The following is a 26,897-nucleotide window of genomic DNA, read 5'->3' as shown; positions in this document are numbered from 1 at the left end:
CGCGCCCGGAATCTCCACCACACACGCGCGCGCATCTTCAAACTGATTCGCTCAAAAAAAAAAACGAGTCTACAAATCGAAAATAGTATTGGCCTGATCATCTTTTTCCTTCTCTCCGGGAGGTGGGCCAAACCAAACTAACTCTATATCAACATCCCTCCTATTGGCCGGGAGTACGAAGAGTAGATCTATAGGTACAGTTAGAGGAGAGTAGTGCGCCGCCGTCGTCGCCGAAAGAGAGCTACATGTACTGCGTATGTATGTAGCTAGTTAAGATGAGGGTTTCTTTCGGAGAAAAAAAAAAAATTGTGATTTGAAAGTGGGGCTGTTGGAAGTAGGCAGGTAGGTAGGCAGGCAGGGCCAGTAGATATCATCATCATCAGCATCATCAGCATCATCATCGTGGACCCAGACTCGTACGGTTGAGTGGTTAGAGTATATATACACGAGCGCGAGATCTGGTGGAGTTACTCTAGTTGGAGTAGAATAGAGTAGAGCAGAGTGCCTACTTACAGATTGATACGGGTACATGCGGGTTTCAAACGAGAGAGGGGGAGGAGGCGCCGGGCGTTTTTTTGCTGCCTTGATTGCCTATCTTTTTTTATTTTTGTGCGGTCAGATACTTGGAGTAATACTAGTAGTAGTAATAGTATGGGATGTGTATGTAGGAATGATATGCCTCCCTGTCGGATGCAAGTAAATTAAGTAGAATCAGGATGTAGAGATCTTATCAAGGGTCCTGATACAATATGTAGGCAACAAATCGCGATCCACTCTAAAGTTTTTGGCAGCTTCCGGGACCCCTTGTACTCTCTCTTTCTCTCTCTAGCTAGGCCTCCCGGAGGAGGAGGAGGAGGAGGAGGAGCCACAAGAACTACCTAGTAGTAATAAAATGGGTCAGAAAGGACCTCCCATTTCTTTACGTTTAGGGTATGTACCATTACGTAGAGAGGTCATTTGATTCCTCCCTCTTGAGCTCCTTCAGCGAATGAAAACATCACGAAGACTGGGGCCAAACTAGTTAGAAACCCTTAATGGGGGTTTTTCTCATGCAGGATCGGCGTGCAGGCGCTGTCTATCCCGGTTAGAGTATATCATCAACACCCTCTCCCCCTCCCCCCCCTGGCTGCCTCTTCGGGTGAGTGCGCCTGATAGGGTCGCAAGAAGTTGATATTCGATAGAGTGTAAGTATTGGTACTGTACCTACTGTGTTCCATACATGTATGCTATATCGTAACTAACGATCCTCCCCCCCCCTCCACCATGGACCCCCCCAACGGCCAACGCGCATAGAGTATGCTTCATACCTTGGTGAGAGACACAGCACACCCCCGAATTAACCAACCATGCACATACGTGGAAGTGGCCGCCACCACATGTAGGCTGTATGCCTACCTTCAGTCAGGGTCTTTCTTTTCTCCATCGCACTTACGAGGGGGGGGGGGACGGTGGTGGTGGTGGTGGTGGGAGGTGAGGAAAAGAAGGCCTATCCTATCCTCCTCCGAAGGTTTTGAGTCGAGTCCCAGTCACATTAAACCGACCAACCACCCGCATCCAATCCATATCTGCGCTGCACCACGCACTTCTTTTTTCCCCCCTCCGTTTGAGTCGTCTTGTCCTCCCTCCTCTTGCCTTGCCTGACTGTTTGCCCGCTCCTGCTTTGCGCTTCTGCTTCCGTTCATAACCTCTCCCCGCCACCTTACCTCTCCCTTCCCGTTTCCCTTAGAAACAGGCCCTTAAGTACATAACCACCTGCCCACCCCCCCTTCCCTTTCGCCATGTCCACACCAACAGCTACTACTACTACCTCAACCACCACCACCACCACTGCACCTACAACCCCATCAAGACCCTCCACAGCAGGCGCTATCCTCAAGGACCTAGTCACCACCACCGCAACTGAGATCGTTGTTGTTCCCCCGCGCCCAAACTCGTCGTGTGCCTGTACCGTTCCAGAACTAGAGGACCTTGAAGAAAGCGCTCCCCCGACAGCCCCTATGCTTGATACTGAATCATCGCCAAAAATCGTTGTCCCTAAGCCTCAGCCCGCCGGTGCCTCTACGCTCGATGTAAGTTTCTTTATCTTCGAGACGTTTATACTGTTTATACACGGGATATCTGTTTTGGTTTTTTTTTGGTGAGGCAAAATTTCTAACGGTTTGCGTGCAGCTCGTCCCTCGCCAGCCTTCACCAATGGTCCGTGCCGAAGAACAGGAGCTCAAGGATGCCTACCTTGCCGGCTGTAAGTCAAATCACATCTCCCCATCCCATCCCTCCAGCCTCCTTCCCAACCACCCCCCAGCGGGATATCAACGGGATATCTGCAACGGGATCAGACCCCCCCCCCCCCAATCCCTGCTATATATAAATATCCCAGTCTTCAAAAAGAAAAAAAAAAGAAAAAGAAAAAATCATACTAACGTCTAAATGCATGTAGTCAAGCACGTTGAGGACTTCTTCGCGAAATTCATCGAGTCGCTAAACTTCTACAAGCGCAAGTCTGCCTCGCTCGAGACCGAGATCGCGGAGCTCAAGGCGGCCAAGGAGGAGCTTGAGGCGCGCGTAAAGGAGCTCGAGGAGCAGCGCGACGAGACAGACAAGCAGCGCGCCGAGCGCGAGAAGTTGAAGGAAGGAAAGGCAATCAACAAGATGCGCAAGCTGATATGGAGCGCCAGCGTTAGCCACAAGAGGAAGAGCTCGACGGAAGGCGTTGTCCCAGTGGTGGCGTCGGTCGAGGCTAAGTAGTTTTTATTTGAACTTACTTTTTTCTTCTTCTTCTAGTCTTCTTTCGCTTTTTTTTCTTTCGTTTTTTTTTTTTTTTTGAGGGTTTGGATGCGGGTTTTGCGGGATGTGTGATTTGATGATACCATGATGATGCCCGTGTGAGCATGTGTGGGGGTTGGTCCTTCATTGTTTATTTTTTTATATCTTACGTGTGCTTTATGAGCGTGTTCTTTCACGAGCGATTGCTGTTCTTTTTTTTTTTTTTTTATATTAACGGATTTTCTTCTTTTTTTACCGGCTGGTTATCTTCTGTTTTGTTTCTGTGGTTCTATTACTACTATTAACTACTACCACCTACCTACCTACTCACGATCAATGACTACTCACTACCACCTCAATCTCTCTCATATGTTCTCCTCCTCCTCCTCCTCCTCTCTTCACTTCTCTGTTCCTATTACCTACCACTCGCTTTTTGCCCTCTCCTACCTCTCCTATACTACCTCTCCTACCAATACTACTCTACTACAATAGTTAGTTAGTAGCTAGTTAGTTAGTCTCTAGTCCGTCCTCCAAACCAAACCAAACCAAATCTAAAAACCCGTCTACCAAAACAAAAGACCCCCCCCCTCTCTCAAAAAAAAAATAATTTCATCCCAACTTCTCTCTGTTTACCAAGCAGGGCAGGGGCTGTTCCGAAGCGAGAACAGGAACAGGAGGTTGGGATTGGGATTGGGTCGAGTGGGGACCGGTCACTCTCTGCCTGCCTACAGTACGTACCGCGCCTCTCCCGTGCGATTTCGAGCCGAGCGTGACTTGTACAAGCGAGTCCTAATGCAGGGTAGCGTGCGTATGTAAATGTAGAGTACTGTAGGTAAGGGATCTAAGGAACGAAGAAAACACCAAGGGTCCATCCACACCCGCACGCGCGTGTCTTGCTTGTCTTGTCCTGCTTGTCTTGCTTGACGTCAGTCAGTTGGTGTGTGTGTGTGGGGGTGCAGTGCAGTGCAGTGCGGAGAGGGGCGAGAGGGGCGATTGTGAATTGAGCTGAAGAGCATGAGGGGAAGCTGAGGGGGAGGAGTGGTCTGGTTGGTGAGGTTTGGAAGGTAGTTGGTTCACGGCCGCGCGCAGTGGTGGGAGCTACTCTAGCTAGCTAGAGCTAGTAGCTAACGGAGCTCTGTGGTTTCAGTTTTGGACGCAGCTACAGTAGAAGAGATAGCAGTGTAGAAGTAGTAGTAGTAGTAGTAATTATTGTTTCCCTCCCTCCCTCCCGATCCCGATCCCGACCCCGACCCCGACCCCGACCCCGACCCCCCGATTCTGACCTAAGCTGGCCTGGCCGGCCCTGGCACCCGCCTCCCCGGCTGGGCGGGCTTGTGGGGCTGGCTGGCTCACGTGTGTGCGTGTGCGCCACACCTTGTCTGTGCAATGATTTTTCGGACCACAAAGCTGGAATGAAGAAATATATATAGAGAGAGAGAGAGAGAGAGAGAGATGACGACAGTGATAAGGGGTGCAAGACAGGAGGAATAGAGAGAGAGAGAGAGAGAGAGAGAAAGAAAGGGAGAAGAAAAGGAAAGAGAGATTACGCCCGACGCTAACTAACACAACGTGACAAACATGGCTAAGAGATGGAGAGATAGTAGATAGTGGTGAATCAGACCGGACAGCACTATAGTTAAGCTAGGAGGTAAATGAAAGACCGCGATGCGATTAAGACGGGGGGGGGATAACGGTAGAAGAAGAAGAACAAGAGCGTAAAAAGAAGACCAGAAGAAAAAGAAGAAGAGTAGTAGTAGTAGTTAATAAGTGCAAAACACCACACAGAAAGGAAAAAAGAAAAAAGAGACAAGAAGAGACTAAGAAAGAAGAGACTAAGAAAGAAAAAAAAAGAGCCACCCTCTACCAACCCTCTATCTACTCTATATACCCACTTACCCACCGCACCCACTCCACCGCACCTCTACCCCCCTCCCACCAGCTAACAGCACCCCCTCTTCTTCCTCCCCGTCCCATCCCTAAACACATCCCCCCACTCCGCCAGTGCGCTCCTCCCCTTCATACTCCCTCCGCTGCCACCCCCCGCACTCCCGCCCCTCCTCCGTCCCCCTGCATCCACCCATCCGCCTCCATCCCCATACTGGATCCCGCTCATCGGATCATCCGGATCCACCTCCCCCAGCTCAATCCTCGTCACAATGATTCCCGCCAGCCTCTCAAACACCTCATCCACCCCCCCACCCGTCAACGCACTCGTCTCCATCGCCACCGGCACCCCATTCAGATCCGCCCACCTCGCCGCCTCCCCCGCACTCACGGCCCTCTCCGGCGGCGCCTGGTCCACATCAACCAGCTCCGGCGGCGCCGACAGGTCGTTCTTGTTCCCGACGAGCAGCAGCGCAAGGTTCGGGGACGCGAGCGCCCGCGCGTCCGTCAGGAATGTGGGCAGGGAGGCGAACGTGGTGTGGTTGGTGATGTCGTAGACGAGGAGGGCGCCGGCAGCCCCACGGTAGTAGGAGCGGGTCACGGAGCGGAAGCGTTCCTGGCCCGCCGTGTCCCAGAGCTGCAGCTTGATGCGCTTGCGGCGTGGGCCCGTGCCGACTTTGATGATTTTGCTGGAGAACTCGACGCCGATGGTTTGCGAGGTGAGGACGCGCCCTAGAGGGGGGGAGGTTAGTATGAGTCTGTCTCTCTTGGGCGCATTGCGGGAGGCTATACATTCACCGCGGACGAAGCGATGCAGGAGACATGATCTAATTTAATTGCGGTGTTCTTATTAGCTATCATTTCCATATCGTCCCATATACTCAAACTCCCCGCAACGCCCCGCGGCCCCCACCACCCACCCACTCAGCTCCAGCTCCAGAAAACAGACAGAACCGAACTGCACTTACTTCCCGCACCCGCTCGGGCCCAGCAATACGATCTTTGCCAGATAGTCATACATACTCCCCAGCTCCTACGTACCGCAGCTACACATTAGCAACGTCACACTTCCCACCTCCAGCACATCCCTCATGATCACCCCCAGCCAGGGCAGCAGCATACCTGGTCCTCCGGCGCCGACTTTGACGACGCTGACGAAGCGCCCGACGCAGCGCGTTGTCGCGGCATTGTGCTTTGTGTGTTGGGGGGGATTTACGGTGGTGTGTATGTATGTCTGTATGTATGTATGGAGAGAGAGTGAGTGAGTGAGTGAGAGCGTGTGAGTGAGGTGGGAGTTGTTGTATGGGAGAGGGAAAGAGTGAGTGAGTGCGTGAGTGAGTGAGTGAGTGAGTGAGTGAAGTGAGTTGAGGGCAGATCTCGGCTGCCACGGTGCCGATGTGTTGGGTCAGGTGTGGCTGGTGGGGGGGGGGGGAGGTGAGGTGTTGTGGCTGGGGTGAGAGTGGGGCAGCTGCATCATGGGATTGCACTCGATGGCTTGTGGTGCAGCTGGCGCTTTCGGGAGTGGAAAGGAGATGGGAGGATTATTGATATTGGTTTGAAATAGTGGTATGTTTTAATTACCAGGCTATAAAGGATTTAAACCACTATTTCACTAGCTAGAAGCTACAAGAGATAAAGTACTACGGCCAATGACAAAGCACAAACGACAAATCCCATACCAATATCCAACACCCACCCCAGACAAAGAGCTCTTAATCCTACTACTACCCAGCCTCTTATACGTATTACACCAAGCTACTGTGTTACTAATACTGCAAGTATAGCATTAATCTAGGACTCCAGTTCGCAGCACTACTAAAACGCGTTCTGCCACAGGAAAGCTTACAACGTACGTTATTGGCCGTCTCTTGAATATACGAGTCACAAGAGTGCCTACAGAATACCGATCCCAGGTCCAACGACAGACCAAACCACGTTAGAGCCTAGTAACTTAACAAGAAGATAGAAGGCAATCGTTTTGCATAATGGGCCCGAATAACATGAATGGCCTTTCCCACAGTATAGGAATGTCTCATATATACACACAGCTCCGTGTCTTTCGTCTCTACGTGACACGGTGGCAAAATCCGTCATGCTGTTTCGTGATGTATGTACACGCACATAAGTACACTCGTAGAACGAAAAATAAGTGCGGATCTTACCTTCACATGTGTTGCTGCGACTTCTGAGCCTTTCTTTGGTTGCATTGGGTCTCTCGATTTTCGTAAAGTGTCTTTATAATTTAGTGCTTACTTGCATCTACGTACATATCACGCTTGCAAAAGCCATGGTCGAAGGGTAATCACGTGATAAGGTAAAGATGCACTTTTTTTACTTTCATGCAAGTTCTATTGATTGGCACTGATAAATAGTAGATGCATGAGAGCTAGCAGCGCACCATGATTGTATTTTTACATTTACGGATTAAATTCAATAGGTTGGCCAGAAGATATGTAGACAGACAAGAAAAGGAAAGAAAAAGCTTATCGTGTACAATTCATGCCATCAAACCAGGAACAAAGCTACCGCCCCCTCCACCACTCGAAACAAACCCCCCCCCCCCCCCAATTCCAAATAGAAAAGACGACCAGCATCATCAGCTCCGAGGACCGTACAAGAAAAGGGAAACCAAAGAACGAGAAACCTAGCGGCCAGGCTCAACAACCAACCTATTTAGTGCGGCGGCATCGGCTTCCTATAATTCCACGCAATCCTCATCTCACCCCTAACCGGATCCCTAAAGCTCATCCTCCCCGCCACCAGTCCATCCTTCTGGCACTTCTCCACCAGCGCCTCTCCCGTCTCACGGATCTCGTCGCACGTCCACTGGATCCTCGGCTTCTTGTGCTGGGCGTCAGTGAACGGGCAGATGCGGATGGCGGCCCTCTCAAAGACTGCAAAGTCGTCGGTGCACCCCCAGACCTCCTGACTGCCGCGCATGATGGGGACGCGTGGGGTGTTGTTGTTGTTGCAGGTTTTGAGGTAGTTGGAGAGCGCTGTTTTGGCTTCGTGGACGGGGGGGGCGTAGCCGGGGGCGAACCAGCAGGGGTCCTTTGCGTAGGCGGTGGGGGTGAGGAGGAGAAGGATGAGGCCAAAGAGGGCCGTGAGAAGAAGGGTAGGTTTATGCATTTTAAAGACAATATATGTTTTGTGATGTGTGAGAGGCAAATAGACAGTGTTGACTTGACTTGGAATATTTGTGTATGTATGAAAGGAAAAAAAAAAAATATCACCGCATACGCACGGCGAGTTCTTTTATAGACCAAAATTATCCGGTGGAAAAAATTCAATAATTTTGGAACCCGGCCGAAAAATAGAATCAAACTAAGCTTCCAAGGCCCCGGGTACTGTACTCAATTCTTTAGTTTCGAGCGCCCCTCAGCACAATTGGCAGTACTTGTAATAGTAACTAATGCCATTAAAATATTCTTCCGGTCATGCCCCTTAGAGTCTCCGAGCCTTCTCTTAGTGCAACACCAAGGGAAAAGACGACTCGAACGTAGTTTTGTTTCTGACTTGTAATGCCAGTCGTCATGCATGCCCTTATAACTGCCGGGTTGTTTAATCCGGATAAGTAAGATGTCCGATAGTATACTGTTTTTTTCTCTCGAAAATCCGTGTTTATATACAGACAGAATCAAGAAAAATAGCGGATGTTAAACCCGAAAGGAAGTCCTAAGGCTTCTTCAAAACGGTTAAAAGTTCTTTCATATTCACTTTGAGGTTATTTAATCTTGTCTTCCCCAAAGTCTCGTGCGGTCTATCGTTATTTCCGGGGTACTAACAAATTAAGTGATAAGAGGATGAATCATGATATATCACTCGGTTCGTCGTATGCCAGAACCGACGGCGGCCTTCAACCTATTGGTAACAATATCACATCAACCGACCTAGATTATAATCAAAAAACTTCTTTGGAGGTTTATCTGTAGGGATAGGGGTCTTATGCCATCGATCCTGGTTGGAATTCGAAGGATTACACATTAGGTGCATATTGGGGAACGCCAAGACACACCAGGAAACCCTTGCTACGGGCCAGTACTGAAACCTGTGTTTATTGTATTATCGAATCGGAAAGGATTGGTGTGGCAGTAAAGTGACATGGACATGGGAAGATTAAACTACGATAGCTCATGAACAATATACCTAAAGCTCACCTGGACCCACTTAAGTTGCACTGTATCAGTATATAAGTTTGAGACTGTAGTTCTGTTTTTGAGTCTCGGATTCTGAATGAGTGATACTAAGTCAAATTCAATCTCGATAGCGTCTACATATAGTCCAACGTATCTTTCATAACGAACATTTCCGCCAATTCCTCGAGAGCATTCGCACTCAACGCACTCCCGTTCTCATTTACCCCAAGAACAGTAGCCCATAGACCTTGTATACCATAGTCTTCCTGTGCAATATTCTGTCAGGGGATTATAGAGATAAGTATACATATCTTCCATAGTTATTACTTTATTAATTGACGGAGAGGTGTTACCTGTCCTGTCTCCTCTAAGACAAACCATCCCATACCTGGTGTATGTACGAACCCCACACCTTGGGCCAAACAGCCGTTCATGCTAGAAATCCATTTTTCGCCAGAGCATCTAACGCTTTCAACTATTAACTTGGCTTGCAAATCTAGACCTAACTGTTTCTTCCTACGCATGGGGCTGTGAATAGCATCGAGAACAGGCTTTCCCGATATGCCACCAGGTTCAACCTGCGCAAGAACCCATCTTTCGGCCAAAGCACGGTGGTGCGGAAGTTTTATCGACTCATGGATTCCGTTTGAAACCGTCCTAGAATCGGGCCGGTACACAGACTCTATAAGCCTTCGTAACGAGGTATTTAGTTCTTCGGGAGTAGTTAAAGGGGAAACCAGAGTTAAAGCATGCTCTTTCCAATCTTCTCTAAGATCCTTCCAGGTAACATTATCTATATTTGTGCGTCTTCTTTCGTTTATCTGTGAGTACAGTCTAGAAGCTCTGGTTCTTGAACGAATAATTGTGCCAATTCTGGTCCTGGGCCTCCTAAGCACCGGGTTTAAACCACTCTCCGCAGATTCGTCCACCTCGACCCGTCCTATAACCTCACCAGTTAATCCCACGATAAAATGAATATCCCCACATTTTGTTTCTACTCTCCACAGGTCTTGGTTCTCGGTCTCAACGAGCGGTTGGATGTCCTGTACCATTTCATCACGCAGGTCCTGAAGTAGTAATGGATATCCACCGCCATTTCCAGTTACCCATACGTAAAACCGACGGATCCAGAATCTTATTGAAGTTTCAAATTGACCGGTGAAATCAGGATCGGCTATTAAGTGTTGATTTATCCCGTTGAACCACAACCCGAATTTCACAGGCTTGGGACTCCCCACTATGCTCGGCTTTATTGATTCTAACGCCAGCACAAGAAATCTCCAGACTCTTTCCATCCACGATGTCCTAAACCGCTCAATAATACTTGCTCTCTCAGATACACGATGCCAGTACCAGGATCTTACATCTGCTACTTTTTCGTCTATCCCTTTGTTTTTGAACCAATTTTGTGTCCTCTTTCCACGGAATTCCAACTTTACCAGGTTTGTAAATGCAAGGGTAGAAGCATATCTATATTTCCGTGATACCAAGGCAAGACGCTTCAGAAAATATCCCGGTGCGGTTGAGTCTTCGAACGAGCAGCTATAAAAAGCCACCAATGCTAGAACCCGTGCAATTCTTTCAACTTCTCTTCGAAAGGTGTATCGAGGAGGATTGCGAATGATCGATGCTAAAATTTCGTCATCACGCTTTCGAGCTGGTGGAGTGCTGGTATTAGATGAAGAATTTGGAACAGTGTCGTTATTTGAATCCATGGCTGCATTATTTTAGAGTCAGTTATATCCATGAACCCTTCAACCCAACGCAATGAGTGCTACATAGTTACTACTTTTGATCCTTAATTTGAGCCCTTTGAATCCTCGTACCGGTAGCCTAACAGTGATATTCTTTTCTGTGTGCTCGATATTAAGGCGTGATTCTTCCTCACTTGGGCTAATTGTGGCTTCCCTAATTCCCACGGGGGCCACCACGCCCGGGTTATCTTTCTCTTGGTACCCAACTCCAGGTGAAGATGCAACAGATAGTCCAGAGAATCTACGCGTATCCGCCTTCGGGGGTCTTATCGTATCTAGTGAAGACTGGTGCACACTGGTACTCCCCTGAACACCGCCCTTTCGTTGGTTAGTTACTGCTAATACGCCCTTTCTTTTCGTTGTAACGGTCTTCTCGTTTTCACCAGGGTCCTTAGTGGCTACCGGGTTGAGTTTAAGTGCAGTAGTATGTAAGTTCCCCTGATTCGGATTGCTACTATTGATTTCTGGTTGATTATGGGTATCTTTTGATTGCCCGGCGGCTTTATCGTGTGTAGAAGATCGTGTTCTATTCCGCGGGCTGGGATTTACGCCCGAGCTAGTAACAGGATTGGATGCTCGAAACCTATTTGGACGACCAGGGAGCATAATCTCTGAGGGAGTAGTAGCAGGAGGAATTGTCTAATAAAAGGTCAATATACACGTTTTCACATCGACTTCCCTTAAAGTAAATATTACCTTGGCTGTTCCGGTGATATTCGACCCTTCCCGAGCGTTGTCTTCGCGAGAATTCAGAAGCGCCGCGCTTTGAAGATTACTCTTAGAAATACTCACTGCTGTTGCTGTTGCTGGTGCTGGTACCGGTGCTGGTGCTGTTGGTGGGGTAGGTGGGGTTTTGTCTGTTACCTCTACATCCTTTGATGTTCTTTTTTTCTTATTCCCTGAAACCTTCTTACTTGGTGTACAAGCGAGACTTTCTAGAGATTTTTTTCTTTTTATTGAACCCTTCGTACGCGCTGCGGGCTTAGTGGGTTCAACGGATGTGCTCGGAGTTGGTTTAGATAAAGATGCATCTGACGGAGCAATAACTTCACTGGCATCTGATAATTTATTTTGTATCCGCTGGTTGGGATTCCCATGTAAGTATATTTTTATTAACTCTTGAAATAGGTGGAGTCTCGTAGAACGAGTATAAACAAATACCGTGATCAAGTCTGTCTTCTTTCCCCCAACAGGTAGCCCTAGCTCACGGCATTTGTCCTACAGAGAATGGGCTGGTTAGTTATGATCGAGTCTGAGATGCATGTCGAAATATATGTGGAGGGACCTTCAGTTTTGGCACTGTTAGAGCTGACAGTGTTTCTATCGATGCCATCTCACTGAACTATAGCATGAGTTGGTTGAGACGGATTCAGTTTTGAAGTTGGGTAGGAGGATTCTCTAGTAGATACCTTCCCGCGAGCGGATTCATGACTCTCAACTCATCCATCAAACCTAACCCTGACTGGCTTTGCGTACGTACCTCATATGACAAGGTGGGAGACTTTACACGCGGAGCGAGCACACCATTGAACAGCTGCAGGTATATTGTCTTCTTTGGGACAACATGAAAGATCTGGAGCGGTATATTTGACATCAATTCTGCTGAGGATGGTTGAAGACAGCTAATCATACAGTTGATCGAAAGCTCAGCTGGTAGCTTGAAGCAACTCTGAGGGGGAAATGCCTGCGGCTTGAGTGGGTCTGATTAGGCTACAAGCTACGAACACGAACGAAAACCACAGTTATAATTACTATGTACATGTAGGTACATACACCACTAACCGGGTGACAGTACCTTTACCAGTCTCCTTTGCCAACCCGGCATTTCACAATCTAAATACTATTACACTCGATCACGATCACTACAATGGTGGAAAATGGGGTGTGATTAGAGTAGTAGTAGTCTTGTAGTGATGTGGCTTTTATGAGCATTAAGCTTGCTCATTCGGCTCGGGTTAATTCGGTATTCATATGAATACTATAATTGCAAACAAAGGTTATTTCATGCAAATACGCTATCCCAAAAGAACGGTATGCTCAAAAAAGCCGTACCAATACTGCTAGCTAGCTCAGCCTAGCTGGTCACACAATTGAGTTCTGTGACCGCGCTAGTATCAGGGTATGGCACTAGGCTAGACCTACATGATACATGCTATACTCACAACTCTCCTACATGTATATACATACATGTGGACTCATCCCGCAACCCCTCGATGGAATTGCCAAATTGTAATTCTATCTTGAGGTTGATTTCAATCTCAACATACACATGTACAAGAGGAATCTTCAGAACACCTACTACTTGTATTAGTTTTCAATTGTATATCGGAGACCTGCTAGTTTCCAGACACCTACTATGCTTTTGAATATTTTGGTATTTTAATGGTATATTAAAGGCGTGCTGGTACGGCTTTTTTTAAACCCCGCTTTTTTCTAAAAAGCAGCTTGTGACCAAAATGACCCTTTTTGAAGAACACCAGTTCTCTACTATATGTTAAAAAAAGTGCTTCTATAGAAAAATATTTCTTTGAAAAGTCGGTGTCTTTGTTACTATGGTTTTACTACGTCACTTTTAAACCTGCAAAACTTGTACGGCTCTAATCACACCCGGGTTTCCCGTATTGTATATTATCATCGTCAAGCCAATCAGCTAGGCGCAATTCCTTGGGTTCTTGACGAATATTCCGTTGAAGGATAAATTTCATATTAAAGATTGCATGAAAGGCGTTAATTAAATAATCTTGGTGAGTTTGAAATTTGGGGAGCTGACGTTTACTAAATGTATTGTGGTATTTCTTCCTACGATCGTGTATTTTCCCTCGGGGCAACTGATCGTAGAAACGTTCCCTGATATATTAATCAACAGATGTGAGCACTCTAGAAGAAAATTTTACCTCCCGTGGACACTCCACTTTCAGGCACCTTCATTGCGGCTTTCTACATTGTACTCCTCGAGACCAATAGGAAAGTGCGGTATCTCAAAATTGGCGAGGAAGATACGTTCAGTCAGAGGCATAGAGCATGCAACATGTGATGAATCACGAGTATCGGGTGGGAGCGTGCTATGCACGTAAACATGCCGGAAACGCCCGAACTTTTGGACCTGCTTCATACTTTGGACAACCTCACTACTTCGAGTACATTGGTTGGCCGTTGCCTTGCAATTGACTCTGATGATCCCGAGACTTATCTATACGTACGGCTGAAAATTGAACTGTAGCTATCTGTAAGCTTCTGGCTTAAAACTGAGTTTATTAAGATTTATGAAACCTACGGCTCAAAGTTTCTTGCGATAGATCGGTGGAGATGCATGTTTGTATACGTACGTACAATTAGTGCGAACCATGTGGAGGTGCATTAGTGCGCACAGGTATTTATGAAGTGGGACGGCGGTTGGCGAGGTAAACCTCGAAGCATAAAGTTCTTACACAACCGGGTCTTCTGCGTACCGAGATGCTGCGATCGAGGGGGACAATCGGCCCAGCATATATTGCAGGCGGGGAAGCTGTGGCCCCAATATTATAGTAAGTAACAATACGTCCCTGCTTCACTAGCTCGCTATACAGATATTGATACATTTGGATAATGCGTCTCACCAGCTCAGTGCGATAATCAGGCCCCGGAGCGAGCTTGGTGTATGAAAATTTCACATGTAGGTATAAGAACCCAAATTTTCATAAATTTTCGAATTCCAGAATAGGTATAGTTGTTTCGAGTTGTTCTACTACAAGTTCTTATTATTCTACGTAATTTCAAGAATCCAATACCAGATTATAGGTGCCAATATAAGATTCAATGAAGACCGATAGTCAGTTCGATCCTGATTACATGCACAATATCATATTATTCGGGTTAGTTTAATCATAAGATATCACTCGATATAATTCTCCATCACATAATAGGTATTAGCTAGACCAATTGAGTGCTTTTCAAATCCACATACCGTTGGTTGTGAGAGTGCAATTCCTTGCTCAATGCCTAGGCTCGGTCTTCCCGGGTCTGTATCACGCTACGCACCGGATTATACTGGAGCAACGTCTCTAGCTTCACCCGGTAAACGATATTCATATATTTAACTTTAATATGCAGCTTGTTTACCATAGGTCTCCTATTAGGGCCTTCATACTCTTCTCAAGCTAGCTAGAAGTAACTCTCAACATAGGTACATGCATGTACATAATGTGGGAGAAAATTCGATATACAACTGTCAACACCGTCCAGGGCGCCACCTCGCGTTGTCTCGTGATGATCGCGACCCTATTATATTACCAACAACAGCGACAACACAGCCTGAAAGAGATTGAGACTCGATTAGCTAACGTCGCATATGTGTATGTAGCTACCATTTGAGCCGGATGTAGCCTTGTCTAATTAATTGCCGGGTGAGGTCCTTCTTTGCTTGCCCCTGAGAGAGTCGGATGATAAGGGTATTACGATATGAGGACTTTGAGCTTTGTGGCGTTACAACATTTATATAAGAATGGGGAGAAGCTCATATAACGTATGTATGTGTATCATTAACTACTTGTATCGATCAAGATAATTATTCAGGTATTTCGGGGTATTTTTGGGCATGTGTTCACAATATACTCAATTCTGGTCTGACCTGAGAGTGCACTCGTGTACCTACGTGGTGCTCCTACATGTATCACCATGATCGAGGTACGTATACATGTACCTATGGACTTATCGGGTAAATAATATATATACATTATGAAGAAGTAGCCTGATGTTTCGTGTGCCGGGGCGAACCAAGGCCTAAGGAGTGGTGGAGGAAAACCTTTCAAGGGATTATTGCGCTAGATCACCCATATGCATTTACGCATCTACCGAGTACTGAAGGCTCCCAGCCTGATGACAGATATCTGAAATCGCTTGGGCAATTACGTCTACGAGTCATATTTGTGGAGTAACACCGAAGAGAAGTCATAGGATCTAGATATACTTTCATCTATGGTACACAACATGAGTTTAAATTTTAGGACTTGTTCCATGCACATGCAGGCCTTTCTGCCTACTTTCTTTTGGTACGCATGAGACACAAAGCTAGCAGCCTAAAACTTGGATATGGATACCTCTAAGAATTTAATTTATGATTGAGGCGAGCGTCGTTTAATTACGCCATGCGATACAAGCTTAAGACAGGGCAGTACTCATTAGGACCACCCAGACACTTTGAATTTCTAGAGAAACGGCGGCTGGCCGGCCTGGTGCGATAGTACACTAGTCAAATATTCGGTATTGATATAATAAATTCAAGAACTTAAGCTTTCCCAGTCTACCAGTTTTTGCCTAAGTGTGAGCTGTAAGCCTATAGGTGTGTTTTATTAAGGTATTGAATTATCTAAATCTTTTATTATATAAGGTAAGGGGCGCTGTTCTATCACATTAGAGCTTGAGTTATACTAGTGAAGCCTCGATAGTAGTAGCGCGTAGTCGGGAACACGGACATGCTATTGAGAATACATGTATACTCCAACCAAGTAACAGTTCAATTTACGGATACCGATTTTCTCAGGATGCCAATGATAGATATGCCATTATTGATAATATAATATCGTCGAATACACTACTATTGTGACTCCGCTCTAGATCTAGGCTTTCAATGTTAATTATGAAAAATCTGCTGTTTAAATGCCTCTGCAGCTGTTAGCTGCAGTGTGTTAAAGTCTCACAAACGGCAAAAATGCGGCTAGTTACGTTGGCTTAGTGCATACAGCTCGAAAACGCCAACAGTACACGCGTGAAACGCCATCCGCATTTGAATGTACATGTATGTACGTACATCGTCATGAGAACCTCGAGCTCGTCGTGAACACAGTTTTGAAAAAGCTGTCGTAAACCCCTAGTCTGATTATGTACGTCCCTTGGTCCTGGTATAAAGACCCGTTTGAACTTTAGCCAGGTAAATTTTATATGCCTTAACCCTCTTGGTCATATCGGAGCCTACTCAGTTTACTTTCCAATCATCCTTGTGTTCCTGGTTATCTCTTTAGCTCTTGTTTTACCTCGAGATACTATAGAAGAAGTATCCATGTATCAACTCAATGCACCTTCAGTCAAATCTCAATCGTGTCCCTTTGGGCATGACAAGAGTCTTCGTATCGATATACACATGGGCTCTCACATATCAAATTCGCCAGTAGCAATACCGTTAAATTTCCAAGAAAGTTCACAGGGAAATCAGACGGAACTTACACCCGCCCTCAGTATTGATGCTCCCTACCTGGCCATGGTTCCATCAGAACGTCCTGGTAATACTGGCCAGAGTATGGACACATCACCCTATTCTGTACAGCCGCATCAGAGCCATACAAGGCGCTATCGAGAATACACAAAGGCCGCTAAGACCCCAATTGTTACTACCGAGAAAGCGGTAGGAGATAAAGATACCGCCCAGCTCCTATGCTCACTACCGGATGACTTCGGCTACAGTCTACGGAATTTCATGGTTGTGGATCCGGTACTGGATGCAAATGCATTGTATGCGAGAATTGCAGTTCGCGAGGGACATGCCATGGTTGGCCACGCCTGCACCCTACCCCAACAAAGTCTCAAACCAAGAGATGATTCTGAAAGAACGGATCAAGGAATTCATAAAGATTATATAGTTGGCATAAGATGGTGTGAGGCAGCTACGTAGATTTAGAAGGACTTTGTGGGCAAGGTTCCATCTTGGTGTAGTCTAGTTTCCCTTACTCATTTTATTCAGGCGGATTTTCTTATTATCTCTCCCCTTGATATCATGATTTCTTTCTCAACAATCTATATACCCGTGCTCCTAGCTAGATCCTCACTCTATTTACCTCGATCAAGCATCGGTGTAGGGGTCTTTGGACATTGATTGGTATTGATGATATATGATGCGATTTGAAAGTTGGAGATACAAATTAATAGTTAACAACTTATGTATAATTAAAACAAATTTTACTGAAAACACGATCAAGTTAATGCCCTGTATGGATGGCGTTAACTACATTGATAGCGATTGTATGGGTCTAAATATGACCATGAGACTAAAGAAACCCAACATCGAGCTGGAACTAGGAAAGATAGATAGAAAGATGATAAAGTTTCATATTAGATCGGTCTTTCAAGTTGTGGACGTCGTGCACGCGGTTCAGGATCGCAACCCAGGGTACTTGGTGCCATACATTGGAAGGAAGCCGCCCCAAACCCAAATCGTGACATGACCCCCAACTTTACCCATTACTACATGTACATGTATGTAGCCGCTAACACCCATACCAATCAACACCAATACTACATGTAATTACATGTAGTGAAAGATTAGTACTAACCTGCAGGCTTGCGATTGCTATATGTAATTACGTAAAGAACATGAAAGAATACAAAGAAGAAAATTTAATGCCGTTCACTGATATATTCAGTCACTAAGATCATATCGTGATGGCCGCCGGTGATTTTAGAGCTAGACGGAAAAAGGAGCATGGTTTTTATTTATTAAATGTAATTAATTAATTCTCGCCACGTATATGGTGATCGATGGTTGTGGCTTCCGCGCCTGCGCTTCTGGGTCCAAATACTCCCGCTCTATCCAGAAATTGACACATGATATCATATATCTTGCCACTGTTATTGACTACATGTAATCGCGATATAGTTTCGATAAGATGTTTCGCATCTCTCTTGGATCATATGTACATCTTCTACCACTCTCTGATCAGTTATGCTTAAAACGTACATTTCTTTTCCCCGGATAGTTTTCACGAATCACGATTTTAATTTTACCTCTATAAAAAATACATGTACTGTTAGTCCCACCAGAATAGAGAAATATTTAACTGTCTGTAACATCTTATCATAAATCAAATTTATTTACAAAAAGAAATTGGCTTTAAACCACAATCGCAATAAAAAGCCAGAGTTATGTGTAGCCAGGTCTCCTATCCTCCCCAAGAATCCTTTAATATCTTTAATATACCAGCCAATAAGCTATTCTTCGCTTTTCTGATTGTTTCCGCTTTAACTTGTTCTGCATCTTTTTCCTCAAGTTCCACCTCTAACCCATCCCCAGTTATCTCTTCCAGTATCGTTTTTTCTTCGCTCTCTTCGTGTATCTTGTCTGAGTAGGCAACCCACACATCACGTAGTGCTATGGTTGCTGTTCCATTTTTGGAGACTGAAGAGGATGAAGGAGGGATAAAAAGAGTGACATATTTGAAGACGTCACGGACATCTTCTATGATAGTGCCGTTGAGTAGAGGGAGGAGTCGGGTACTGTTATCTCGTCGATGAGCAGAGGTAGAAAGCGAGATACCGATGGACTGGTTCTTAGATGCGAGTTTAGTATCTGTTTCGAGGTATAGTCTAGATCTAAGATTTGTCAGTATAGGTGATGAGCTAGTTATTACTGTAAGGAGCGACGTACATACCGACCAGTAATGTTTTGTGCAAATTCAAAGGTTATGAGGGACCCTTGGCCTTTGAGAATAAAAGTGACATTTGGCTTGTGTTGACTTGTGTCGATGTCCACAGTCCCTTCAGTGTAGAAGGTTTTAAGAGGACGGACTTCGTGTGCGGGATACGCTTGAATGTAAAGGTCCCATGTGTCGGGTGAGATTGGAGAAGCTTTGCATAATGTCGCTAAAATGGCAGAAAACAAAAGTAGCAGCAGTAGTAATAATGAACGGAAAATGGGGTGTATGAAGCCCATCGTATAAATTAGAAAAGATCGCCCTTTAAAAAGGTAGTTAAATATGTAGTTAGCAGTCTCGGAGTAAGAGTAGTAGGAGTAGGATATATATCTGGAAATCAAGCGGTGTATATATGGCCCGGACGCATGCAGCTGGAGAAGAGATTTATTTATGTCTGTAGCTAAATTTATTAGAAGAATTGGCAGGACTCCGATGACATTTCCGGTGACTGTTATGGCACGGAAAGGTCCGCAGCAATCATGACAATCATTGACCCAGCTGATGCGTGGCTGATCACTGTGGCTGGATAACTACTTGATTGGCTCGCTTAAAACCAGCATGTTTCTTGGCATCTTCCCCACGCCACGCCATTCCCCAACAGGGTCCGGATATCGGAGACGACTGGACAGTCGGTAGCAAGATGGTGACAACCCCTCCTCATGAGAGGGTGCCCTGTGACAAGTCAGCAACAGGGCTATGCTATTATTTCGTTTTTCCAGTGAGGGGAAGACACACGGGACTTACCTGGTAGGAGGAATGACAAGATTCTAGAACTGGTAACAATCAACCTATATCAAGTCTAAATTCCCCCATTTTATCCCATCCTTCTATCTTTCGGATCATTCACTCCAGTGTGATTGACTACTCAAGCAACAAAGAAAATGTCCGACTTTACCGAAGTTCCAGTGCTGGATTATGCTCTTTCCACGTCCGAAGAAACAAAACCTGCATTTCTTGAGAAACTGAAGCACGCCCTCCTTGAAGTGGGCTTTCTCTACGTCAAGAACACGGGCATTGATACTGTGCTTGTGGATAATGTTGTGAGGCTCGGGGAGGCTTTCTTTGATTTGCCAGAAGAAGAGAAACTGCGGCTGGAGATGAAGAATTGTAAGTTTGTCCTGTTCGCCTTCAGAAGGAACCCTTCTCTCGTTCCACGAAACCAAAGAAACGTTGGATTTGATACGGCCTTAATGTGACGGAACTCGAAGGTGATCATTGGAGCGCCCGGAGTCTATGTGTGTGAAGTGTTGTATTTGTAGATTGATGCTGATGCTAACCCCCGAGATTGGATATTACATAGCTCCGCATTTTGTTGGATACAGTCGCCTGGGAAATGAGATGTATGTCGTCATCCTGATTAATACCCCCAGACCCATGATCTCTCCTCACATATATCACTTCCTTTCATAATTACTGATCCAATGAAAATACAGAACAAAAAGTGCCACCGATTGGCGTGAGCAATTCGATCTCGGTACCGAGCTTCCGGTTCCTGCTGACGACGAACCTCGCTACCGCTGGCTCAGAGGCCCCAACCAATGGCCCTCCGAGTCTGCCCTCCCAGAGTTTAAAAAGACCTATACAGAATACATGGATGCGATGGGAAGCTTCTCTGAGCAATTTTTGAGCCTTGTCGCGGAAGCACTTGGTTTGGAGAGGGACTTGTTTGCAAAGTACTACGAGGGTAGCGAAAGTGCTAGCGGAACAAAGAGGCAGGATCGATTGAAAATAGTTAGGTACCCGGATGCCGCAGAATTGAAGGTTGAGGAGAGTGATAAGGTTCTGGGAGGTTGGTGTGATTATTCCTGGTTTTCTTTTTCTTTCAAGGAGTTGAAATGGCAGTCTGTTGATATTGACGTCTTAACCCGATGCAGTTGGGCCACATAAAGACTCGGACCTCTCTTCATACCTCCTCCAAGCATCTGATCACAAAGGACTACAAATTCAGAATTATTCAGGAACATGGATTGACTGTCCCCCAATTCCAGGCACATTCGTGGTGGCAATGGGGAAGGGGATGGAAGCAATCACTGGAGGAGTCTGTGTTGCAACAACCCACCGCGTAATCGCTCCGGCCGCGGGAGAAGGGTCTCGTTTCTCGATACCATTCTTCCAGGGTGTGAGCTATGATACGAGATATGAAAGCATAGAGATTCCGGAGGAGGTGAAAAAATTGAAGAGGGGGGTTGTAAAAGGGGATGCAGAGACAAGTCCCAAGCCAGGTGATTTTCGCTTATTGGGTGAGGCAACGCTTGTGAATCGGGTTAAGGTATGGCTCATTTTTCTCTCCTTTCTCTCTTTTTTTTTTTTTTTTTGCTTTTTCGAATGTGAATACGTGCAAAGAGAACCCCCTCAAAATCAAATCGCAAAACTCAGTGTACTGATCTAGCTCGTCTCAGTCCCATCCAGATGTCGGTGCAAAATTCTATCCTGAGGTTCTAGCCAAAATTCGTTCTCAGGAAGCCGCCTCCGCCGCCGTCGGCGAAGCTCTGCCCTCCGAGAAAGCGGCCACCAAACACGCTGAGTCGCTTCTCCTCATTCCTGGTCCTGCCAACACAATTACCAACTCTACAGATGAGGGTGGGTCTATACCAGCGCCTAGGATGAGGCCCAGAGCCCCTACTATTGTTCTCGAGAAGATTGAGAGCGACATACCCAGCTACGGAGAAGATCCTGGCCCTGATGGGAGTATCGAGAGGAAGGAGGCCTGGAAGATGAGACAAGCGGATGCGACACCAGATGAGGTTATAGTCATCACACCAGTCGATGAGCATTCGGGGTCATTAGGGTTTATGAATATCAAGGGTACTAGGGGGAGCCTGGGAGCTGGACTGGCTCCCTGAAATCCGTGCTTACAAGTAGAGGTTTCTAAGGATATTGGCGAAAAGGGATTGCAATTTTTTGAGTATTAAGTCCTTTGGTAAGGCTTAGCATAAGAAATTACAAATAAAAATTTCGTGTAATGCCTTTGTTTGTCCCAACCGGCGCTGGCCTTAAAATTGCACCTAACACTTTTATAATTGTCCGAGTGATAATTCATGATTAATAGGTTTCCCACTAATTATCGATGATTTGAAAGTCAAGAAATATTTATATGAGCACAGTCATTCCTCACAGAGCTATAATACAGCAAGACGGGTGTACAATATGTTTGGACGACTTCCGAGGCAAGATCGAGGACTGCAGCTGTAGATCTGTGAATGACCGCTGGAGATACTATCATGGGTACCATGTAATACATTTATATATATATCGCAATAGTAATACACGACCTTGGGCTCTCCCGAGTGTTACTCCTCAAGGAAATTCTAAGATAAAATGTTATTTCATGCATTTCTTGCAACTTTATTCGCACATGACATAACTGATACATCTGGCCAGAATCTCGGTTGCTTACCCTTCCCTAGCATTTGTTTAGGTGCATCCAGGTATATTTAGTGTAGACTTACATAAGTATTTACTTCCTTCCTGGGTCTCTACTAGTGTCTCCACCTGTCTTTCTTCCCACCCCCATCCTTTAGATATCGTCATCTTACCTTCCTCCATTTCATGGTATCAGTTCTTTCATCGATAACATTTATTCAAACCCTCTTGCCTCATCAGAGCGTATTATTGGGCTTCTAAGTACCTTCAATTAGAACCAGTAAGATCAATACGGAGATAGAATTGCAGTACGTATATATATACCAAACCAGACCTGACTGTTTTTCTTTTCATAAAACCCTGTTTTCTCGACACATCATCTAGTCTGCAATAAATACAACAGTATCGAGACTACAAATATGCTAACTTTGGACTTCCTTTCCGCCTCGCCCCTCAGACATCAAGGAGGAATTACTGATTCTAAGAGCGTCTCATCATGTTGAAACCCTCTGAGGTGACTGTAAATGGCCTTCAGAGAGACGAATTCATCGACGATGAAGAAAATCTTTCAATGGTAATTCATAAATTCAATTCTCTTATTCTTACTTCTTCAACTTTACCTAATAAATAAAAACATAGATCCTGCAAGCTCTGGACGATAAGCAATGGGGTGACCATTTTATGGACTTAAAGAATAAGATACAGACTGATCTCCCTGAGATGCCGATGGATATCAAAGTTCAAAAAGTCTTTGCAACCCTACGGGGATTGTGTTGGGGCACCGAGGCAGTGACGAGTTTGACTGTTTGCCATCCCCGCCCCCTATTGCGCTGAGTCGTTCACTCTCCGAGTCTTTATAAATTTACCTTTTACTGATAAACAATCTAATTTGTATTGCCTATCTTGTAGCTTTTTGAGGGTAAATACTACGACATGGAACAACTCATCAAGACCAGGAAGAATAGCACTCGTAACTGTTCTGCCTCCCCAGAGAGTACAGTTGATTTGGTTGTCAGTTACGTATCTGAGGCTGAATCATCTAATACCGTTGTCTTGGGTCATCTGAGGAATTCGAGCAAGAAATCTAAGACAGGGTGCAGCACTCCACCCAATCAATGGGTAGCTTTAAATCCCCATAGATCTACTTCATCTAGCAGGCCTTATAAATAACTAATATTAATAACAGAGTATATATCCAAAGCATGAGCTACCTAGTCGCTCTAATGGAAGCCGTCCGAATTCACCTTACTCTGATTCTGGTGTTTCTAGACCTGGAAGCCATGATAAACTATCAAGTCACTTGGCTCCTCCTAGGTCCATCTCTAATCATTCCGTCATCCCTTTAACAAGAAGTTCCCCGAAAAACCTGCGACTGGAAACTCTCTCTCCAGAACAGAAGTCAGTAAAGGAGAGCAAAGGATTTAAAGTGAGTGGGCATAATGAAAGTCTTGATCTTACTCCCTCCCGTACCCGGAAAGAACCAGAATCTACATTTTTATACCATTCACGCATCCCAAGCCGCATGGCAGAACTGCCATCACGTCTACCTTTCCTACTTAGGAAAAAAACGACAGTTCAACCCTCTGAAGTTCATATGCTTATCAGGCAGCCTGAACGTTCTGAATATATGGGACAGAAGAGTGTTATCCCAGTTAAAGGCTCCACCCCTAACTCTACATCAAAGTTTACTAGGATCCCGGGAAAAGACAAGCCTCTCCCTCAGGCTTTCTCTTTCCCGGGCTTGAGACATGAGTCAAAAGGTGGCAATTCTAGCTATCCTATGCCTCCGAAAGCAAATACAGAGCAACCCGGGAGAGCCAACTCAGGATCTCAAAAGACTTTGTCTCTAGAAAGCACATCGCTCAATTCATCAGCGATTAGAGGAAAAGGGCTTCCAACATCTTCAACTATAGCGCTAAATTCGACAGATGCGAGCTATAAAAAGCCAGTGATCTTTTCTATCAAAACTCCGATTCCTGCTAGTAAATCTTTCAACACTATCGTGCAAGATGCAGGCATCGAGGGTGGGACAAAACATGGTTACCTCCCAACAAAAGTTTCAATGACAAAATCAGAATCGTCAATCAAAACAGTTACACAAAGCTCACATACGGTAACCTCTGCAGCTCCTAATAAGACAGCCCTTGTGGGTAGATGTGAGCCCTCTACTCTTAACGAGGATTTTGGTTCAGCCCTTAAGCTACTCGAGAGAAGTAGTCGCCAACATAGCACATCTCCCGGTTCGATTACTTCATCTAGCGAAGGAGCTCGCATGAAATACCGGGGAAGGACCTACGAGGATCAAAGATGGTCACGGAACTATAGCCCCGAGCCCAAACGTCCTCGAGAGGTGCCAAGAATCGTAAATATCGTTAAAAATTCGAAAGGGGCCATATGTGTTGTCCCCGCAGATGATATTGATGCTAAACAAATAAGACTTGAAATGAGCTTGAAATCTAGCACTAATAGCACTCTTTCCTCGAATCCGATTGATCTTAGCCCGTTTATACCTAGTGCTAATGAGATAGAGAGGACCGACCAAGTTATTAGGAAGAATCCCTCACATGAGAGTGTTTCGAAGATCCCAAACTCGAAGCAGGCTGACAGAAAAACCTCAATTCATGAAAATGGTCGCCAGAGACAAGACCCCGCTAGAAACCTCTCCAAAGGGCACCTCAAAACTCAAAGATATATGATTGAAGAAGCGAGAGAGAACGCTGAACGTCCCAATAAGACTACAGCCCAAAATATTGGGACTGGGCGTTGCGTTCATTCATATATTCCAAGCCAAAATTCCGGTGTCAATTGCATTCATAATTCGTACATTTCGAACCTTTCTCCACAGCCGAGGGTGGATGGTGAAAATAATCAGCAGAAGAGTAATATGCCCAATCCTGGAAGGAATGGTCAGAGAATAGCTAATACTGGATTCGGAGACGTTACCAGCCCGAAAAGCATCGTAATTCCAGGCATTGAAAGGAATTATATGAAACCGCTGGTCAATGACACGTCTCCTCAGCACTTGCACTCCTCCCTTGATCAGCCTCCTCTTTCTGGAAGCTCATGGGCGGCTTTCTCTGGACCACCTTCTCGGCGCCCTAAAGGACAATCGTTTGATAATCGAAGGTTAGGACTATCCAACCCGGCATACCGGAGGAATGATAAAAGTTTCGATTTCCTAAAGAAGGAGGAAGCCATTCCGCATCGAGCGAGTACCAGAACATCTCTGACCTCTGTTGAGTCCATTAACAAAGCCACCTTTCATGATGAGATATCCAAAACCAATGGCGCAGGCGAATCGACTATGGACGAATCACAGATATTTACTACCAACTACCGGAAATCAAGTAGTCCCGTGTTGGTTGATATCACTGAAATTGGATCTGCTAGTAATCCACGGGTTACGCCGAGTGGTTGCACTTGGTTCGGTGGCACCTCAAGAATACTTGGACCCATGGTTGGATCACTTATCCACACTGATTCCCAGAAGGAGAATTCCCGCATTTGTATCGATAAAAAACAACACTCCCTTCAGTCCACCTCTAGTGGAACTGCCAGATCTAAGTCTGGGCCACTTGAGAACTTTGTGGGCTGGCTTAGCAGGGGATCACCAAAGTTTTCTCATACTGAAAGTGGAGGTTTCCTCAAGTATGCCACTATCAGGAAGAATAAAGAAAGATCTTCGCCCGTAACACCCCACGGTGAATTCTCCCAGGATGAGGTTGTGAATCTCATGAAGCGCCTTTCAGCTCAGATTCCTCAGACTCCTGACGGAAAAAAAGCCTTTAATGGGCTAGGTGGAAGATATTACACCTCCAATATTCCTAGCCTCGATGAGAGTCCTTCCAAGGACGAGAAGAAGAGAAATCCCATTGCTGTCTGCATGGATCTTATCAACGCTGCGAGTAATGAGCCTCAGAGTGCCCGACGTGAGAAACTGCTGCAGATGAGCAGGGTTATGGTGGATGCTGTGAGCAAAAGTCGTGATGCCGAGTGTGCTGCCGAGGAGGCGGAAATGGCAGCGAAAAGGGCAGAGAGAGCATTTTTGGAAACAAGGAAGCATCTGGCACAGATGACGGAACTGATGAAGAACAAAAAACAGGATATCTAATGGCCTGATAGTGGTGTGATCTGGGGCGGTAGTGTCGCCACATTCCCAAATTGAGCTAAGCTGGGGTGAAGTCAGAGATACACACATGTATCTTTTTGATTGTATTGTTATAATTTTCTTTACACAGATTTCCTTTGCAATGGCAGATGCTTACATGCAAACCAGAGTTATGCTTTCTTTTTTACATTGCGAGCCAGCATTGGCCTAAACGATTAGGGCACCCATGGATTTCTTAATCGGATTTTAGAATGTGGAATGTAGAGAACTGTCTATAATGTCTAACTATTAAAATACATCTTATCATACACGAACAAAATCGTGCTGTCAGGAAAGTTGTAAGTACTTAGTGGCATGGTTAACCATTCAATAAAAGCATACACAAATGAATTAAACAAAAAAAACCAGTCGCGCAAGCCTGTACCAGAGCGCACAATAAGTAATATAATAT

General features: G+C 45.6%; 8 protein-coding genes across 8 annotated transcripts; 4 read left to right on the top strand and 4 right to left on the bottom strand.

Annotated features, from left to right (window-relative positions):
- Positions 1-1,778: 1,778 nt before the first annotated feature.
- LAJ45_05046 (uncharacterized protein) lies at positions 1,779-2,745 on the top strand (the record flags this gene model as incomplete). The annotated part of the gene is made up of 3 exons (XM_046114620.1): positions 1,779-2,069; positions 2,170-2,242; positions 2,438-2,745. The coding sequence occupies 3 exons, from the start codon at positions 1,779-1,781 to the stop codon at positions 2,743-2,745; spliced, it is 672 nt and encodes a 223-aa protein (XP_045972169.1).
- A 1,957-nt stretch (positions 2,746-4,702) lies between these two features.
- LAJ45_05045 (uncharacterized protein) lies at positions 4,703-5,835 on the bottom strand (the record flags this gene model as incomplete). Its single annotated transcript, XM_046114619.1, has 4 exons — positions 4,703-5,379; positions 5,440-5,474; positions 5,616-5,680; positions 5,770-5,835. 4 exons carry the CDS (start codon positions 5,833-5,835, stop codon positions 4,703-4,705), a joined length of 843 nt encoding a protein of 280 aa, XP_045972168.1.
- Positions 5,836-7,320: 1,485 nt separating this feature from the next.
- Positions 7,321-7,776, bottom strand: LAJ45_05044 (uncharacterized protein; the record flags this gene model as incomplete). The annotated part of the gene is made up of 1 exon (XM_046114618.1): positions 7,321-7,776. The coding sequence occupies one exon, from the start codon at positions 7,774-7,776 to the stop codon at positions 7,321-7,323; it is 456 nt and encodes a 151-aa protein (XP_045972167.1).
- A 1,141-nt stretch (positions 7,777-8,917) lies between these two features.
- On the bottom strand, positions 8,918-11,143 carry LAJ45_05043 (uncharacterized protein; the record flags this gene model as incomplete). The annotated part of the gene is made up of 3 exons (XM_046114617.1): positions 8,918-9,049; positions 9,137-10,500; positions 10,570-11,143. The coding sequence occupies 3 exons, from the start codon at positions 11,141-11,143 to the stop codon at positions 8,918-8,920; spliced, it is 2,070 nt and encodes a 689-aa protein (XP_045972166.1).
- Positions 11,144-16,571: 5,428 nt separating this feature from the next.
- On the top strand, positions 16,572-17,180 carry LAJ45_05042 (uncharacterized protein; the record flags this gene model as incomplete). The annotated part of the gene is made up of 1 exon (XM_046114616.1): positions 16,572-17,180. The coding sequence occupies one exon, from the start codon at positions 16,572-16,574 to the stop codon at positions 17,178-17,180; it is 609 nt and encodes a 202-aa protein (XP_045972165.1).
- A 1,688-nt stretch (positions 17,181-18,868) lies between these two features.
- LAJ45_05041 (uncharacterized protein) lies at positions 18,869-19,214 on the bottom strand (the record flags this gene model as incomplete). Its single annotated transcript, XM_046114615.1, has 2 exons — positions 18,869-18,874; positions 18,930-19,214. 2 exons carry the CDS (start codon positions 19,212-19,214, stop codon positions 18,869-18,871), a joined length of 291 nt encoding a protein of 96 aa, XP_045972164.1.
- A 642-nt stretch (positions 19,215-19,856) lies between these two features.
- LAJ45_05040 (uncharacterized protein) lies at positions 19,857-21,818 on the top strand (the record flags this gene model as incomplete). Its single annotated transcript, XM_046114614.1, has 5 exons — positions 19,857-20,082; positions 20,276-20,315; positions 20,409-20,764; positions 20,850-21,244; positions 21,375-21,818. The coding sequence occupies 5 exons, from the start codon at positions 19,857-19,859 to the stop codon at positions 21,816-21,818; spliced, it is 1,461 nt and encodes a 486-aa protein (XP_045972163.1).
- A 2,114-nt stretch (positions 21,819-23,932) lies between these two features.
- Positions 23,933-26,449, top strand: LAJ45_05039 (uncharacterized protein; the record flags this gene model as incomplete). The annotated part of the gene is made up of 1 exon (XM_046114613.1): positions 23,933-26,449. One exon carries the CDS (start codon positions 23,933-23,935, stop codon positions 26,447-26,449), a length of 2,517 nt encoding a protein of 838 aa, XP_045972162.1.
- Between the last annotated feature and the right edge of the window lie 448 nt (positions 26,450-26,897).

Source organism: Morchella importuna, assembly GCF_003444635.1.
Source record: "Morchella importuna strain M04M26 chromosome Unknown Morimp01GS013, whole genome shotgun sequence".
NCBI lineage: Eukaryota > Fungi > Ascomycota > Pezizomycetes > Pezizales > Morchellaceae > Morchella > Morchella importuna.
Note: the sequence above shows the minus strand (reverse complement) of the source record. Positions and strands in the feature narration are given on the sequence as shown.